Source organism: Salvelinus alpinus, chromosome 12 (assembly GCF_045679555.1).
Source record: "Salvelinus alpinus chromosome 12, SLU_Salpinus.1, whole genome shotgun sequence".
Taxonomy (NCBI): Eukaryota; Metazoa; Chordata; class Actinopteri; order Salmoniformes; family Salmonidae; genus Salvelinus; species Salvelinus alpinus.
Genome location: NC_092097.1, coordinates 14,796,087 through 14,814,488, shown reverse-complemented (window position 1 = coordinate 14,814,488; position 18,402 = coordinate 14,796,087). Strand labels below are relative to the sequence as shown.

The 18,402-nt window shown below is 40.7% G+C and overlaps 1 protein-coding gene across 2 annotated transcripts in view; it reads left to right on the top strand.

Moving 5' to 3' along the window:
- The window catches only part of LOC139535582 (macrophage-stimulating protein receptor-like), a 33,304-nt gene extending 27,101 nt beyond the window's left edge, over positions 1–6,203 (top strand). The window contains exons 21-22 of one of the 2 annotated variants that reach the window (XM_071335138.1): positions 1,419–1,666; positions 2,025–6,203. In XM_071335138.1, coding sequence (XP_071191239.1) covers positions 1,419–1,650 — 232 coding nt within the window. In that variant the 3' untranslated portion in view covers positions 1,651–1,666; positions 2,025–6,203. Of the gene's footprint in view, positions 1–1,418 lie in introns of both variants that reach the window. The other variant, XM_071335137.1, reaches the window with a different exon arrangement.
- The last annotated feature ends 12,199 nt before the right edge of the window (positions 6,204–18,402 follow it).

Sequence of the window (18,402 nt, the reverse complement as noted above, 5' to 3'; positions counted from 1 at the left end):
CCACATGTGTAATTACACGTCCACTTGCTGAAAGGTTATTCCACATGTGTAATTACACGTCCACTTGCTGAAAGGTTATTCCATATGTGTAACGGCAGCCTTCCTCCTCTTCACGAGAAGAGAGGGTGTAACAGGGATCGGACCAACACGCAGCGTAGCCAGTGCTCAACATGTTTAATAAAACGAAACTGTGAACACTTACAACGATACAAAATAACAAAATGTGGCAAACCGATACAGCCCTATCTGGTTCAGAGAAAACACAAAGACAGGAAACAACCACCCACAAATTCCCAACACACAACAAGCCACCTAAATATGATTCCCAATCAGAGACAACACAAAACACCTGCCTCTGATTGGGAACCATATTAGGCCAAACATAGAAACAGACAAACTAGACACACAACATAGAATGCCCACCCAGCTCACGTCCTGACCAACACTAAAACAAGCAAAACACACAAGAACTATGGCCAGAACGTGACAACATGTGTAATTACACGTCCACTTGCTGAAAGGTTATTCCACATGTGTAATTACAGATGTTATTTACTGAGCCTGCGCAATACTATTTTATTTCAGTTAAGCATTTTGTAGGACTTGTACTCCTATTGCTAGAAGAAAGCACAGTACAGTTGTTCTAAAAAAAACTATTGTTTGGAACAATGTTGTCGATTTTCAAAACACAGAACTCTGTGGCCTTTTGCAAAACAGTAAATGCGTTTTCAAAATGTAGTTGCCTTCTCAAAACAGAAATACATTCATCAAAAATATATTATACTGTTAAAATTGCAAATACATTAATCAAAAGAAACTGCATGGAAAAAGATTAACACAACCATATTTATCTCTTGAGTCCAAGCAGACAAAACAGAAAGTTAGTCTCTCTTTTTAAAATCCCAGTAGATCAATACATGTACATATTTAGATATAAATGTATTTACTTAATAATACATGTATTTACTTACAATACATACCCAGCTCAACGGGTATACTGAATAAAGTGAAATGTAAGAACAGTGTAGTTACATAAGATATACTTGTCATTTTCATGTACCAACCCAGGAGCTAACAACTTCCAATGTAAAGTGAAACCCAGTAGGGTATAACCTTTATAATTACTATGTAGTTAGAATGAAACAACCTTTACCAACAATAAGATAACGAGGAGAAATTAAGGGACAGGAGAACATTATTTAAAACCCTTTTAGTTACATTGTACTTACAATATAACAATCTTTAACAACCAACTCTGTAATTACAATGTTGTTGCAATGGATATACACGTATATACTAGGTACTTACCCAGTAACAAGCAATTTAATGTAAGTTGTATAGTTACGTTTCAACACAGATCCAAAAATGCTTGTACGCGATTGAGTAAAACTGTAAGTGCTATATGTAACTCTCTCCAGGTATGCCATCATGCTGCAGTGTTGGGACCCAGACCCAGAAGTGAGGCCCAGCTTTGCCACGCTGGTGTCTGCTGTCCTGACCATCCTGTCTGGCCTGGAGGGGGAGCACTACATCAACCTCAAGGTCACCTATGTCAACCTGGACCAGCCGCGCCCCTATCCCGCCCTCACCGAGTCCGCAGACGAGTGTGATTCCTCAGACACTGAAGACACACGATCAGTGTCCTCCTGATGTCACATCAGGACAGGTACATGTAGTATGGTTTGGTGCTATGAGCACAAGGACCTCATAAAGTCTAACTATAGATTGTTGATTATCTTTAACTACCTAGTGTCGATAGAAAGCAGCTGCAATGCACAAAGTCTAAGGGACTTGAAAGTTCCTCCCCAACTCACATTATAGTATACTACCTGGCAAAGTTTTTAGTATTATAAGAGCGGATGTAATGTCCATATGTTTTCTCTTAATTGTTTTTGAGATAAAGTAATTATACTGTATCATTTGGATCATACTTTTGCAAAACAAAATGGACCCTAATGTTTTAACAGTGACCTGTCATTGTTACTTTTATTTCATGTGTGACCTTCCTGGTCCCGTCCCTCAAGTCAGTGAGTCAACACAGGAAGGAGCAATGGATGGATAGTTCATTTATTTTCAAAGCTGCAATGATGGGACACACACAGTATGGATGAATGGTCAGTAGTCTACGAGATATAAATAGCACTCCTAAAGAAGATGCATTTTCGAGTTAGCTACCAACGTCAAAGTGGGAATTTTAGCTAGCATAAAACCCACATGGAAAACTGAGATTCCGCAAATAACAAATATAGAGTGGCTTATTTAATGCCAAGCCAACAACAGTAGTTACTAATAACAAAAATTGCTTGTGTACGATGTAAAATCTGGATTTTCTTATGTAATGTCAACTTTATACATTTCTATCCCGGGAACATTCAATTTAACTCACCCACAGAAATTCTCCATAAATCTGCTGTGGATTAACCAGAATCCCATGCATTTATCATTGAGTGTATTAGACAATGTAAACACACTAATCTACCGGGAGGTGGCGTAATACACATTTTATTCAGGAATTTAACAATTGAATTGCACCTTTACACATGCACAATGTGTTTTAGATAGAGTGTAATAAATTGACATATTTATTCTAGATTCTTCGTCTGTCAATTAAGTAGTATTTATTTTTTAACATGAGCTTCTTCCCATGTGGCGGCTTCATCCATTGTTACTGTACACTTACAGTAACAGAGACAAATGAGACTTGTGTAAACCATCACTGGCAAACCCTCATGAGTTGTCCATCAGGACTGTCATTGAGCAAGACTTCCACTAGAGGCTAGTGTTGTACTAGATTTGTAGAACACCGGAGAACTATGGCAAAAACACAGCACTTTAATATGTAAATCACACATTTTCTGAACACCATAAAGTAAAATAGAGACATCTCACTGAAAAACATGTATTGGTGTACATTCCATATGCATAACATCCTTTCCTTACTCTCAAATTGCATATCTATCTATCTTTAAGACTGATCACAGTGGTCAGTAGCTCATGAGTTGTTTTTGTAATGAATAAATGGGAAGAATAACCATAAACCACTCATCCAAAGACGAGCTGACTTTGTGGAAAATAGCAGCAAAGTTGAGAAAGAAGTCACAATAATCCCGCTTCTTGCACACAAAAATAATCAAAGACAAATAAAACCAGAGGGAAATAAACATCATAAAGTTTTCTTTATTTCCAAGCTACCAAAGAACAAAAAGTGAATTCCCAGATGGCGGGGACTTTGATTCGTTCTGAGAGAAGTGCACATCGTCGAAAATGTGTCTGGGTACTGTGGAGGGCAGAACCCTGGGTTTTACAGAAGGAGGGGATGAAGAGCCTGCTCTCTCTCTCATCGCACTGCCTGCCTGCCTGCTTGCGTGCGTGCGTGCGTGCAAAGAGTTACAGTCAGTGTCAGAATGGGTAATTATTAATAAATGGGTCTTAAATACATCTAAAACCAAAAGCATTGTATTTGGTTCAAAGCATTCTCTTAGACTTAAACCTCAACTTGAGTTGTGCATAAAGGGTGTGGCCATTGAACATCGCATCCTAGGAGTAACAGTGGATGGTCAGTTATCATGGTCAAGTCATATTGACAAAGTTGTAGTGAAGATAGGGAGAGGTATGTCTGTTATAAAAAAGACGTTCTGTGCTTTTGACACAAAGATCAACTTTGATTCAGGCTTTGATCTTGTCCCATCTTGATTACTGTCCAGTAATATGGTCAGGTGCTGCAAAGAAAGACCTAAAAAAGTTGCAGCTGGCTCAAAACAAAACAGCACGCCTTGCCATTAACTGCAAACACAGAACTAACATCAACAACATGCATAATAGTCTTTCATGGTTGAGGAGAAATGTACTTCTCATATAGTCTTTGTAGCCTGTTCCTGCAGTCAATGGCCTCACGGGTGGAATGTTGTTCATATTTTTCATAGTTTCATAATTAATACAGATTACCCCCCCAAAAAAAATCTGGTGTTGATGTCAAATGGTTTTGTTATATTTCTCTTCTTCTGTGATGTATATAAAGTGTAATATTGGGATGCAAACTCTGTCGTAGTACGGGTGTCTTCTTTTTGTTAAGCCCAAAACCATGTGTGAGGTGCATACTTTTGTTTCAAAGTAGATTTGTTTAATCACTCTGTGTCACCCTGATTTATCCCACTGCACTAAAAGGTTAAGAAACATTTGAGTGTTGAAAATGCCTAACTACTTGTATAATCCAATTGCATACACTTCAAACAGACATACATACCCCACCAGACATGCCACTATGGGTTTCTTCATGGTACCCAAACCAAAAACAGATTTAATGCGTCCCTCAGTTATCTATAGAGCCATGCCATCGTGGAATGCTATGCCACCAGAGGTTACTCTGCCACCAGAGGCAAGTTTAGCTTTAAAAAACTGATAAAATCATCTTGTGTCACAGCGCCTCTCCACTTTCTAAATACCTAATTTAACTGTACAGTTACAGTGCATTTGGAAAGTATTCAGATCCCTTGACTTGTTCCACATTTTGTTACGTTACAGCCTTATTCTAAAATTGATTAAATTGTTTTTGTTCCTCAGCAATCTACACACAATACCCCATAATGACAATGTGAAAACAGGTTTTTGGAAATGTTTGCAAATGTATTACAAATAAAAACCAGAAATACCTTAATTACATAGCTATTCAGACCCTTTGCTACGAGACTCGAAATTGAGCGCAGGTGCATCCTGTTTCCATTGATCATCCAATGTTTCTACAACTTCATTGGAGTCCACCTGTGGTAAATTCAATTGATTGGACATGATTTGGAAAGGCACACACCTGTCTATATAACATCCAACAGTTGATAGTGTATGTAAAAAAAAAAAACAAGCCAGGAGGTTGAAGGAATTGTCTGTAGTATCGAGGCACAGATCTGGGGAAGGGTACCAAAACATTTCTGTCGCATTGAAGGTCCGCATGTACACAGTGGCCTCAATCATTCTTAAATGGAAAAGTTTGGGATCCACCAAGAACCTTCCTAGACCTGGCCACCTGGCCAAATTGAGAAATTGGTGCAGAAGGGCCTTATTCAGGGAGGTGACCAAGAACCCGATGGTCACTCTGACAGACCTCTAGAGTTCCTCTGTGGAGACGGGAGAACCTTGCAGAAAGACAACCATCTTTGCAGCACTCCACTGATCAGGCCTTTATGGTAGAGTGGCCAGACGGAAGCCACTCCTCAGTAAAAGGCACATGACAGCCCGCTTGGAGTTTGCCTAAAGGCACCTAAAGGACTCTCACACCATGAGAAACAAGATTCTCTGGTCTGATGAAATCAAGATTGAACTCTTTGGCCAGAATGCCAAGCGTCAGAATGCTTCATCCCTACGGTGAAGCATGGTGGTGACAGCATTATGCTGTGGGGATGTTTTACAGCGGCAGAGACTGGGAGACTAGTCAGGATCAAGACAAAGTTGAACGGAGCAAAGTGCAGAGAGATCCTTGATGAAAACCTGCCCCAGAGCACTCAGGTCCTCAGATTGTCGCGAAGGTTCACCTTCCAACAGGATAACAACCCTAAGCACACAGCCAAGACAACGCAGGAGTGGCTTTGGGACAAGTCTCAATGTCCTTGAGTGGCCCAGCCAGAGTCCGGACTTGAACCCGATCAAACATCTCTGGAGAGACCTAAAAATAGCTTTGCAGCGACGCTCCCCATCCAACCTGACAGAGCTTGAGAGGATCTGCAGAGAAGAATGGGAAAAACTCCCCAAATACAGGTGTGCCAAGCTTGTAGCGTCATACCCAAGGAGACTCGAGGCTGTAATCGCTGCCAAAGGTGCTTCAACAAAGTACTGAGTAAAGGGTCTGAATACTTTTGTAAATGTGATATTTAAGTTTTTTATTTTTAATAAACTAGCAACAATTTAAAAAAAAATGCTTTGTCATTATGGCTTATTGTGAAAAAGTGGAGTGGAGTCTGAATACTTTCTGAAGGCACTGTGTAAGAATATTAATATGTATAGTGTGTAAAAAGTATTTTGGATGTCTCTTGGTGTCTTTACACTATATAACTGTCTATTGTTTATTTTGAATTTAATGTAATATCTTGTGGTGTTCTTGCCTATAACTGTTCTGTACTTTGTCATGTATTTGTACATTTTATGTGGACCCAAGGAACAGTAGCTGCTGCATGTGCAGTAGCTAATTGGGATCCTAATAAACTAAACTAAACAGATTCACTGTCACGATCGTCTAAGGTGGAAACAGTAGACCAAGGTGCAGCGTGGTGAGCGTACATACTTCTTTATTGTAAGATGTCGCCAACAAAACAATAAACATCAAAACGAAAACATGAAGCCAATGTAGTGCTCACAGGCAACTATACATGGACAACTACCCACAAATACAGGTGGGGAAAAGGCTACCTAAGTATGGTTCTCAATCAGAGACAATGATAGACAGCTGCCTCTGATTGAGAACCACACCCGACCAAACACAAAGAAATACAAATCATAGAAAAGGGAACATAGAATGCCCACCCAAATCACACCCTGACCAAACCAAAATAGAGACATAAAAAGCTCTCTACGGTCAGGGCGTGACATTAACCCTCCTGCTGCGTACCGATCGAATTGGACTGATTTACAAGTTTTCTCGGTCATTTAATCTGATTGTTATATGGTTCCATGACTTTGTCCACACAGGGCATCTGAACACACAAAATACATTTATGATTTTCATTACATTTTGGGTGTTTTCTTAACTTTTGTACACCTGTGGTGTTCCCGGTCAAAAATTACCAGTCATTAGAAATTAATGGGTGAGACTACAATTAGTGTATACAATTGAGTTCAGGCACATGCCCATTCATCAGATGGGCACACTTCCTCTCCCAGACCCCCACATGCATGTGTGTTTGAGCGCATACGGGCACACACACACAACTCCCTTTCGTTGATTCCATGGCAACCCCCATAGGAACCTTTCCCCAATTGATTTTTTCCCCCACAGGAACCACACCTGTTGGCATACTTACAATCGCAACATTCTTTCAATGATATATAGAACTTTTCTCACAGCTCTTGTGTATAAAGCTTTTTTGAGGACTTGCTCACAATTCATTCTGTGGCAGCACAATGACCAAACGATATACTGTATGTGAGGCTCTTGATCATATCCTTGATCATAAGTCAGTTAAGAACAAATTCTTATTTACAATGACAGCCTAGGAACAGTGGGTTAATCGCCTTGTTCAGGGGCAGAACAACAGATTTTTACCTTGTCAGCTCAGGGATTCGATCCACCAACCTTTCAGTTACTGCTCAGCCCAACACTAACCACAAGGCTACCTGCTGCCCCAATCATGACATTGGTGAGGAGGAAAGAGTCCTTGTTAAACTTTGACACAAAGTAGTCTGTGATAAATAGCACAATATGTTTCATCTGAGTTCTTGTTATATATTTTTTTATTTATATATATTTTTTATTTAACCTTTATTTAGCCAGGTAAGCTAGTTGAGAACATGTTCTCATTTACATCTGCGACCTGGCCAAGATAAAGCAAAGCAGTGCGACAGAAACAACAACACAGAGTTACACATGGAATAAACAAGCGTACAGTCAATAACATAATAGAAAAAAAAGTAAGTCTATATACAGTGTGTGCAAATGGCATGAGGTAAGGCAAAGTAGCAAAGTAATTACAATTTAGCCGATTAACACTGGAGTGATAGATGAGAAGATGATGTTGAGCAGATGATGTTGTGTAAGTAGGGATACTGGTGTGCAAAAGAGCAGCAAAGTAAATAAAAACAATATGGGGATGAGGTAGGTAGATTGGGTGGGCTATTTACAGATGGACTATGTACAGCTGCAGTGATCGGTTAGCTGCTCAGATAGCTGATGTTTAAGGTTAGTGAGGGAAATGTAAGTCTCCAACTTCAGCAATTTTTGCAATTTGTTCCAGTCACTGGCAGCAGAGAACTGTAAGGAAAGGCGGCCAAAGAAGGTGTTGGCTTTGGGGATGACCAGTGAGATACACCTGCTGGAGCGAGTGCTACGGGTGGGTGTTATCGTGACCAGTGAGCTGAGATAAGGCGGAGCTTTACCTAGCATTGACTTATAGATGACCTGGAGCCAGTGGGTCTGGCGACGAATATGTAGCGAGGGCCAGCCGACTAGAGCATACAGGTCGCAGTGGTGGGTGGTATAAGGCGCTTTGGTAACAAAACGGATGGCACTGTGATAGACTGAATCCAATTTGCTGAGTAGAGTATTGGAAGCTATTTTGTAGATGACATCGCCGAAGTCGAGGATCGTTAAGATAGTCAGTTTTACTAGGGTATGTTTGGCAGCATGAGTGAAGGGGGCTTTGTTGTGAAATAGAATGCCAATTCTAGATTTGATTTTGGATTGGAGATGCTTAATATGAGTCTGGAAGGAGAGTTTACAGTCTAGCCAGACACCTAGGTATTTATAGCTGTCCACATATTCTAAGTCAGAACCGTCCAGCGTAGTGATGCTAGGCGGGTGGGCGGGTGCGGGCAGCGAACGGTTGAAAAGCATGCATTTGGTTTTGCTAGCGATTTAAGAGCAGTTGGAGGCCACAGAAGGAGTGTTGTATGGCATTGAAGCTCGTTTGGAGGTTAGTTACCACAGTGTCCAAAGAAGGGCCAGATGTATACAGAATGGTGTTGTCTGCGTAGAGGTGGATCAGGGAATCACCCGCAGGAAGAGCGACATCGTTGATAAATACAGAGAAAAGAGTCGGCCCGAGAATTGAACCCTGTGGTACCCCCATAGAGACTGCCAGAGGTCTGGATAACAGGCCCTCCGATTTTACACACTGAACTCTGTCTGCGAAGTAGTTGGTGAACCAGGCGAGGCAGTCATTTGAGAAACCAAGGCTATTGAGTCTGCCGATAAGAATACGTTGATTGACAGAGTCGAAAGCCTTGGCCAGGTCGATGAAGACGGCTGCACATAACTGTCTTTTATCGATGGATAGTCAAAATAATTCAAACATTACGCTTTTTTTACTCAAAAATTAGTTGTATGAGCTCAGGTCAATGAGGCCTACAGGCCATAAATAGCAAATAGAAGTTCAAAACGTGTAATGGTCACAAGAACTTAAGTTGATAAAAAGATCTAACACAACATTAGATGATAATATATGTATTATTATGGATTTATAATCAGCTATAATGGGGCAGTCATTTTGGACCGGGAACACAGAATGAATTAACATGAAACGAACACAACAGAAGGGTTAAAGAAGTAGGTTACTTAAGACAGAAACGATAGGAGGGAGGTTGGTCAGGGAGGATGGGTGGGCATATATAGGTTGTACAATATCTTTAATGATTCAACAAATGCTATAGACATAGTATCATGCACTGCAGTATGATTATAGCGTAAGCTAGTGTAAACACTGTCAGGAATGGAGGTTAGTTAGGTAAGTAAGTGCTTAGGTGCACAGGTAAAAGGTACCCTTCCACATCCACATCTAGGAGTCAGCAGCCAGCAACTACCCGTGATAAGTGAATAATTACGCACCATGCGGGTGATTGGGGAGTGTTAGGTGAATGCAGAGCAGTGAGGCTGAAGAGTCTCTGGAACTTGGCTTTGTTTATATCTTCAGTGTCAGAATGCCATCTTTTTGTTTATTTGTTTATTTTTTATTTTATTTAACCCTCATTTAACTAGGCAAGTCAGTTAAGAACAAATTCTCATTTACAATGACGGTCTACCCCGGCCAAACCCTAACCCGGACGACGCTGGGCCAATTGTGGGAGCCGCGCTATGGGACTCCCAATCATGGCCGGTTGTGATACAGCCTGGAATCGAACCAGGGTCTGTAGTGGCGCCTCTAGCACTGAGATGCAGTGCCTTAGACGGCAGCGCCACTCGGGAGCCCAATATTGTTTTATTGTCACCCAACTGAACATAACCTGCTTGGGTTTCCCAACTGTTGGAGTCCGGACAGAGCTGTCCATGGACCCTGGTGAGTAAGCTGTTGGCTAGACACATGCATCTAACACCCTGTCCCCGGACTCTTACTTTAACGTTTTAAATGCACACATTCAGACAGGTTCAGTTAGTTATGCCTAGAACCCTAGACACAGCGAGAGTAGACATTTCAGAAGGCTGGCTAGCTGATTTCGTAACAATAATTCCACATTATCCATGCGTTTGGCCAGTTCCTGGTAAATCAAGGTTAGTTTCTTGCGGCACAAAGCAATGTGTCAGAATAGAAGTCAATAATGTAAGAGGTATGGTGAGTGACTGACAGTGTTGATCCAGCTGTCCATCAGTAGTGTATAGGCCTCTGACAGAGCCTGCCTAGCTCTGCTGATTGGGGCTTGAGCTCAACAGAGCAGATGAGAAGAATGCACACTGTTAGGACTATGTCAGTACTTCATCTGGAAGAAGACTTAACTCCCCAGAGAGATCCAGTCTGCATCTTTAATACAAGCCATGAATAATTTACACATTTTTTGAAAGGGGAGCAAAAAAATCTAACCTTTTCTCTCCAGACCGTGTTGACAGCAGAGAGGAAATTCACTCTGACAAGCCGATATTGGTCCAGGGTCCGGGAAGATGGGTTTGAAATATGGTGATGTTAAAAGCTATTGATTTCACAGCAACATGTCTGAATTATTTGCAGCAAGAGGTCAATAAATCGTATTGTTAATTTCTTTGGAAACACTTTGCATGGATTGAGAGAGAAGAGATGTAAAAACAATTAAAAGTGTAAAGAATCCGGTTAGGAATAGTGTTTGGCACCTAGAGCTTTAGGAATATACATATTTTCTTTGAAATGTTGCATTCTAGGTGAAAAAAACATAAACAGTATGATTTTGGTGAATGGAAAGACACTGTTTGCTTAGTGTTTGCAAAGTTCCAAATTATATTTTGTCTCAGCTTTTGAAAGTAGTTTTCATTTTCCAAATTGATTACCTTTGAAATCCTGCTCATTACAGTTAGTGGATTGGGAAATTGGAATCCTAAAAGCAGACACAGACAAATCAATGATTAATACCGTCTCTCCCAAGTAAATTATTGCTTATGGTAATACAACTTATCTGATGCATTCCGAAGAAGTACCATATATTTTCCTTAAACAGAAGGTCTCTCAGTGGTTCTGACCCATCTGTCCTCCAACAATACTAGTCAGAGTTGAGCATTTTCCTCCTCTTTCCAACCCTCAAATGGACTTGGCCTGGGACTTCATGGTATGTCCCAATCGAAGATGGAAGAGCAGGGCTAATGATTTCTTGCTGACATCAGTCTTTAACAAGCTTCATCCCTGGACAGCAGTAAATCCTCCACAAGAGTGTGAATAGTTATTCAGGCCGATTCTCACCTCAAGTAGTAGTGTTTAAGAAAGAACATGGGTTGTGTTTAAAACACTGCTGTGTCTGACTCACTGTAAGAGAAGGGTTTAAATCCAACCAAAGCTCATGAAGTTTTGACTGCAAGTTTCTGCAGTTGCTCTTCACCAACTTCATCCTGCTGCCATCACCTGCATTGTGGGAGGCTCTATTGTCAACCGATCATTAGGGTGTTTTTGTTTGACTCACGTGAACGTGACCAAAGACATGACTGAAACAAGAACCAATTTGCTGTGATGTGTACAGTTGATATATACTAATAAATGTGATATGAGGTTCTCTCACTAATTGATTGTACAATGTGTACACATAATATTATATTATGATTTCAGTTTGTGAGTATGTGATATGGGGGTTAGAACAGCGATTTTTCAAAGGGGGTGCGGGACCTCCATTGTGCATAATAGTAAAGACGTCATTTAACTGTAAAAAAATCTATTAACTTTTGGCATGAACAAAACGAGGCATGATGTTTTCATCTGATTGTCAAACAAATCACTTCAAAAAGTAGGCTACCTGCGCACGTTCAATCCACTTTATATTGATTCCAGCATCTAAAACAGTGCACTGTGCATCCGCCATTCATCTTAGAACACTGAAAGTGTAATGACATTCGGCAATTTCATTAGGCATACTTGTATTCTGAATTGATTTATGTGTCCACTGCTGTCTGCGCTCGTCATGGTCCCAAACCAAATTTTATTTGTCACATGTGGTGAATACAACTGGTGTAGACTTTACCATAAAATGCTTGCTTAGGAGCCTTTCCCAATGATGCAGAGTTTAAAATAGTAACACTAGAGGAATAAAATAAAATACACAAGAAGGGAGCTATATACAGGGAGTACCAGTACCAGATCTATGTGCAGAGGTACAAGGTATTTGAGGTAGAGATGTACAGTACATGAAAGCAGGGTAAAGTGACTAAGCATCAGGATAGATAATGATAAGAGTAAAATAAAGAACAGAGTAGCAGTAGCAAATGATGAGTGTAAAAACTGTTTGCGTGTGATTGTGTGTGTAATGTGTATGAATGTGTGTTTGCATTGTGTCAGTATGTGTGGTGTGTTACAGTGCCTTCAGAAAGTATTCATACCCCATGACTTATTCCACATTTTTGTTGTGTTACAGCCTGAATTCAAAATGTATAATATACACATACATACATACATACATACATACATACATACATACATACATACATACATACATACATACATACATACATACATACATACATACATACATTACATACATACATTACATACATACAGTTGAAGTCTGAGGTTTACATACACCTTAGCCAAATACATTTAAACTCAGTTTTTCACAATTCCTGACATTTAATCCTAGTAAAAATTCCCTGTTTTAGGTCAGTTAGGATCACCACTTTATTTTAAGAATGTGAAATGTCAGAATAATAGTAGAGAGAATTATTTATTTAATCTTTTATATCTTTCATCACATTCCCAGTGGGTCAGAAGTTTACAAAATTCAATTAGTATTTGGTAGCATTGCCTTTAAATTGTTTAACTTGGGTCAAACGTTTCAGTTAGCCTTCCACAAGCTTCCCACAATAAGTTGGGTGAATTTTGGCCCATTCCTCCTGACAGAGCTGGAGTAACTGAGTCAGGTTTGTAGGCATCCTTGCTCGCACACGCTTTTTCAGTTCTGCCCACACATTTTCTATTTGATTGAGGTCAGGGCTTTATGATGGGCACTCCAATACCTTGACTTTGTTGTCCTTAAGCCATTTTGCCACAACTTTGGAAGTGTGCTTGGGGTCATTGTCCATTTGGAAGACCCATTTGTGACCAAGCTTTAACTTCCTGTCACGCCCTGACCTTAGAGATCCTTTGTATGTCTCTATTTTGGTTGGTCAGGGCGTGAGTTTGGGTGGGCATTCTATGTCTGGTGTTCTATGTTGTTCTATGTTTTGTATTTCTATGTGTTTGGCCTGGTATGGTTCCCAATCAGAGGCAGCTGTCTATCGTTGTCTCTGATTGAGAGCCATACTTAGGTAGCCTGTTCCCACCTGTGTTTGTGGGTAGTTATTTTCTGTTTAGTGTTTGTATCACCTGTCAGAACTGTTTCGGTTATTCCTTTTGTTATTTTGTATTTAGTGTTCAGTTTCAAATAAATAATATGAACACGTATCACGCTGCACCTTGGTCCTCACCTTCTTCCTCTGAATGCCGTTACACTTCCTGACTGATGTCTTGAGATGTTGCTTCAATATATCCACATAATTTTCCTTCCTCATACCATCTATTTATTTGAGACACCTGAAACCCCACCTCTTTAAGGAATACCTAGGATAGGATAAAGTAATCCTTCTAACCCCCCCCCCCCCCCCTTAAAAGAGTTAGATGCACTATTGTAAAGTGGTTGTTCCACTGGATATCATAAGGTGAATGCACCAATTTGTAAGTCGCTCTGGATAAGAGCGTCTGCTAAATGACTTAAATGTAAAATGTAATCTATTTTGTGAAGTGCACCAGTCCCTCCTGCAGCAAAGCACCACCACAACCTAATACTGCCACCTCCGTGCTTCACGGTTGGAATGGTGTTCTTTGGCATGCAAGGCTCCCCCTTTTTCCTCCAAACATAACGATGGTCTATATGGCCAAACAGTTCTAATTTTATTTCATCAGACCAGAGGACATTTCTCCAAAAAGTACAATCTTTGTACTCATGTGTAGTTGCAAACCGTAGTCTGGATTTTTTATGGCGGTTTTGGAGCTGTGACTTCTTCTTTGCTGGGGCCTTTCAGGTTATGTCGATATATAGAAGACTTGGTGCTCCGGTACCGCTCCGGTACTGCCAAGCAGATTTAAGTCAAAACTAACTCGACCACTCAGGAACATTCCCTGTCCTCTTGGAAGGAAACTCCAGTGTAGATTTGGGCTTGTGTTTTAGGTTATTGTCCTGCTGAAAGGTGAATTTATTTCTCAGTGTCTGGTGGAATGGTCGCAATATTGGAGATATTTTGGTGAGATCTGACCTGCCCCCTGAGCCCACTCAGACACTCTTGACACCTATCCCAAATGGGAACTACAAATGTGGCTCATGCAATAGCACTATAAAAACGTCTTTCTTCAGACACCAACATACAGGTCGAAAAATCCCTGTTAGGGGTATCATCTCATGCAAGACCAAAGGAGTAATCTATCTCATCACCTGTTCATGTGGAAAAGCCTACAAAGGGAGGCTTACTGGATATCCTATCTAAAAACATTGACCCCTAGTGTTCTAAATATTGACTTTGATCTCAGCTTCTTATGAACAAATCTTTCTTTTATCAACAAGTCTTAGAAATTGATATATTCTTGTACGCTTATTAGCGTACATCTAATATGTTCCCCCTGTTGATGATGCTCATTATATATTAAGGTTGAACCAAAAGATTACATGTACCAAATATGAAATGTGAAATTATTTCACAATTATGTGAAATTGAATTAAACAATAATGTATGTTGATGCTAATATGATGTACAATATTAAATTATGTTTCTATATGATAACAATAGCATAATACATTTAATATGCCATCATTAAAAAAAAAACATTTTCACTAATTCATTTCAATTAACTTAATCATTATGACACACCCTCACTATTGTCATTGGTTGCACTAATTGTACTGTTTGTTTATATAACCTGGTTCAAGTATTCATGACATTACCCTGAGGAAGGCACAGTGATGCTGAAAAGTTGGTAAATATGCATTAAATTGCTGGTATGGAGTGTGCGACTTTATTTTTGATAGCTTATAGTTTATTCACCGTTAGTCAGCGCCTCCACACAAGCACATTTTTCTGGGTGTGCGCCAGCTCATGTTTTTTAATCTACAAGCATACCCATAACATGATGAAGTTATAGTCAAGGAGTCAAGGACCATATCACCTCCACCCTACCTGACACCCTAGACCCACTCGAATTTGCTTACCGACCCAATAGGTCCACAGACGACGCAATCGCAACCACACTGCACACTGCCCTAACCCATCTGGACAAGAGGAATACCTACGTGAGAATGCTGTTCATCGTCTACAGCTCAGCCTTTAACACCATAGTACCCTCCAAACTCGTCATCAAGCTCGAGACCCTGGGTCTCGACCCCGCCCTGTGCAACTGGGTACTGGACTTCCTGACGGGCCGCCCCCAGGTGGTGAGGGTAGGTAACAACATCTCCACCCCGCTGATCCTCAACACTGGGGCCCCACAAGGGTGCGTTCTGAGCCCTCTCCTGTACTCCCTGTTCACCCACGACTGCGTGGCCATGCACGCCTCCAACTCAATCATCATTTGCGGATGACACTACAGTGGCAGGCTTGATTACCAACAACGACGAGACGGCCTACAGGGAGGAGGTGAGGGCCCTCGGAGTGTGGTGTCAGGAAAATAACCTCACACTCAACGTCAACAAAACAAAGGAGATGATTGTGGACTTCAGGAAACAGCAGAGGGAGCACCCCCCTATCCACATCGACGGGACAGTAGTGGAGAGGGTAGTAAGTTAAGTTCCTCGGTGTACACATCACGGACAAACTGAATTGGTCCACCCACACAGACAGCGTTGTGAAAAAGGCGCAGCAGCGCCTCTTCAACCTCAGGAGGCTGAAGAAATTCGGCTTGTCACCAAAAGCACTCTCAAACTTCTACAGATGCACAATCGAGAGCATCCTGTCGGGCTGTATCACCGCCTGGTACGGCAACTGCTCCGCCCACAACCGTAAGGCTCTCCAGAGGGTAGTGAGGTCTGCACAACGCATCACCGGGGGCAAACTACCTGCCCTCCAGGACACCTACACCACCCGATGTCACAGGAAGGCCATAAAGATCATCAAGGACAACAACCACCGAGCCACTGCCTGTTCACCCCACTATCATCCAGAAGGCGAGGTCAGTACAGGTGCATCAAAGCAGGGACCGAGAGACTGAAAAACAGCTTCTATCTCAAGGCCATCAGACTGTTAAACACCACTAACATTTAGTGGCCGCTGCCAACATACTGACTCAACTCCAGCCACTTTAATAATGGGTATTGATGGACATTATGTAAAGTAAATATGTATCACTAGCCACTTTAAACTATGCCACTTTATGTTTATATACCCTACATTACTCATCTCATATGTATATACTGTACTTTATACCATCTACTGCATCTTGTCTATGCCGTTCTGTACCATCACTCATTCATATATCTTTATGTACATATTCTTTATCCCTTTACACTTGTGTGTATAAGGTAGTAGTTGTGGAATTGTTAGGTTAGATTACTCGGTTATTACTGCATTGTCAGAACTAGAAGCACAAGCAGTTCGCTACACTCGCATTAACATCTGCTAACCATGTGTATGTGACAAATAAAATTTGATTTGATTTGATGCAGCCTCCACTATGCTTGAAAATATGGAGAGTGTCACTCAGTAACGTGTTGTATTGGATTTGCCCTACATAGCACTTTGTATTCAGGATATAAAGTGAATTGCATTGCCACATTCTTTTTGCAGTATTACTTTAGTGCCTTGTTGCAATCAGGATGCAAAAATCATGCTACCACTATTATTGTACACAGAGTGAGTCCATGCAACTTATTATGTGACTTGTTAAGCAACTTTTTTTTCTCCTGAACTTATTTAGGCTTGCCATAACAAATGGGTTGACTACTTATTGACTCAAGACATTTCAGTTTTAATTCATTTGTTTAAAAAAAATCTAAAAACATAATTCCACTTTGACATTATGTGGTATTGTATGTAGGCCAGTGTAATCGGCCTGTGTGTAGCTGGTGTGGAGGACTCAGGCGCAGGACAGCAGATATGAGTACTTTACTCAAGAATACAAATATATACAACACAATAAACTAGCCCACAATAACAGACCGTATACATACAAACAATCACTCACAAAAACTATGGGGGAACAGAGGGTTAAATAATGAACAAGTAATTGGGGGATTGAAACCAGGTGTGTAAAACAAAGACAAAACAAATGGAAAATGAAAAGTGGATCGGCGATGGCTAGAAGGCCGGTGACGTCGACCGCCAAACGTCGCCCGAACAAGGAGAAGGACCGACTTCGGGAGAAGTCGTGACAGCCAGTAACAAAAAAATCTAAATTGTATCCATTTTAAATTCAGGCTGTAAAACCACAAAATGTGGAAAAAGTCGAGAGGTGTGAATACTTTCTGGAGGCACTGTGTGTGTGCATATGTAGTGTATGTTAATGTGTGTGTGCATATGTAGTGTATGTTAATGTGTGTGGATTTTGTGTGGGAGTGTCAATTTAGTGTGTGTGAGTGAGTGTGTATATGGTGTGTATACTGTATATAGTCTAGTGAGTGTGCGGAGGAAGTAGGGGTGCGGTTATGCGGCAGCACCCCCTGCTGCCACATACCCGCACCCTACTTCCTTCTTCTCTGGGTAAAACATATGTTTATAAACAATGGCAACACTGCCATGTTGATCTGAGCCTTGCTGTTAAAAAACAGACTTTCGGCTGTCGCTGATGCACCTCCCCCGACTTCACTCCTCGACTGTTGTCTACAGTCGGTTGCTTTAGCCTTACCACTCAAATGCTCACAATATCTGCGGTGATGCTTGTGGCAACATCATGCCAAGTCGAGGTTTATTTGATCATTTAAAGGTAAATGTGCACCGCCTGATTCAAAAGCTTGAAAATACCATTAGAAAACAATACTTACACACCATTACATTTTGCCCCCCAAAAACTAAAACTGAACATAATTCATGATGGTTTTCATTATATTTTAGTTTGTTTTGGAGATAATCGTTTTCAAAGATAATAGTTTCAGTACGGTTTTAGTTTTTCAAACAGGTTTGTTAATTATTTTATTTCAGTTTATTTCAATTTTTTATCATGATTAGTTTTCATTTTCATTTTAAGTTTGCTATAATAACCTTGCTATACATGTGCTCAAATGGAGTCAAGGACAGGTCAAACTGACCACCTGGTTCAGTCTGCCCCTTGGTCCCAATCCATACACTCTTTATAATGTACACTGTATCTT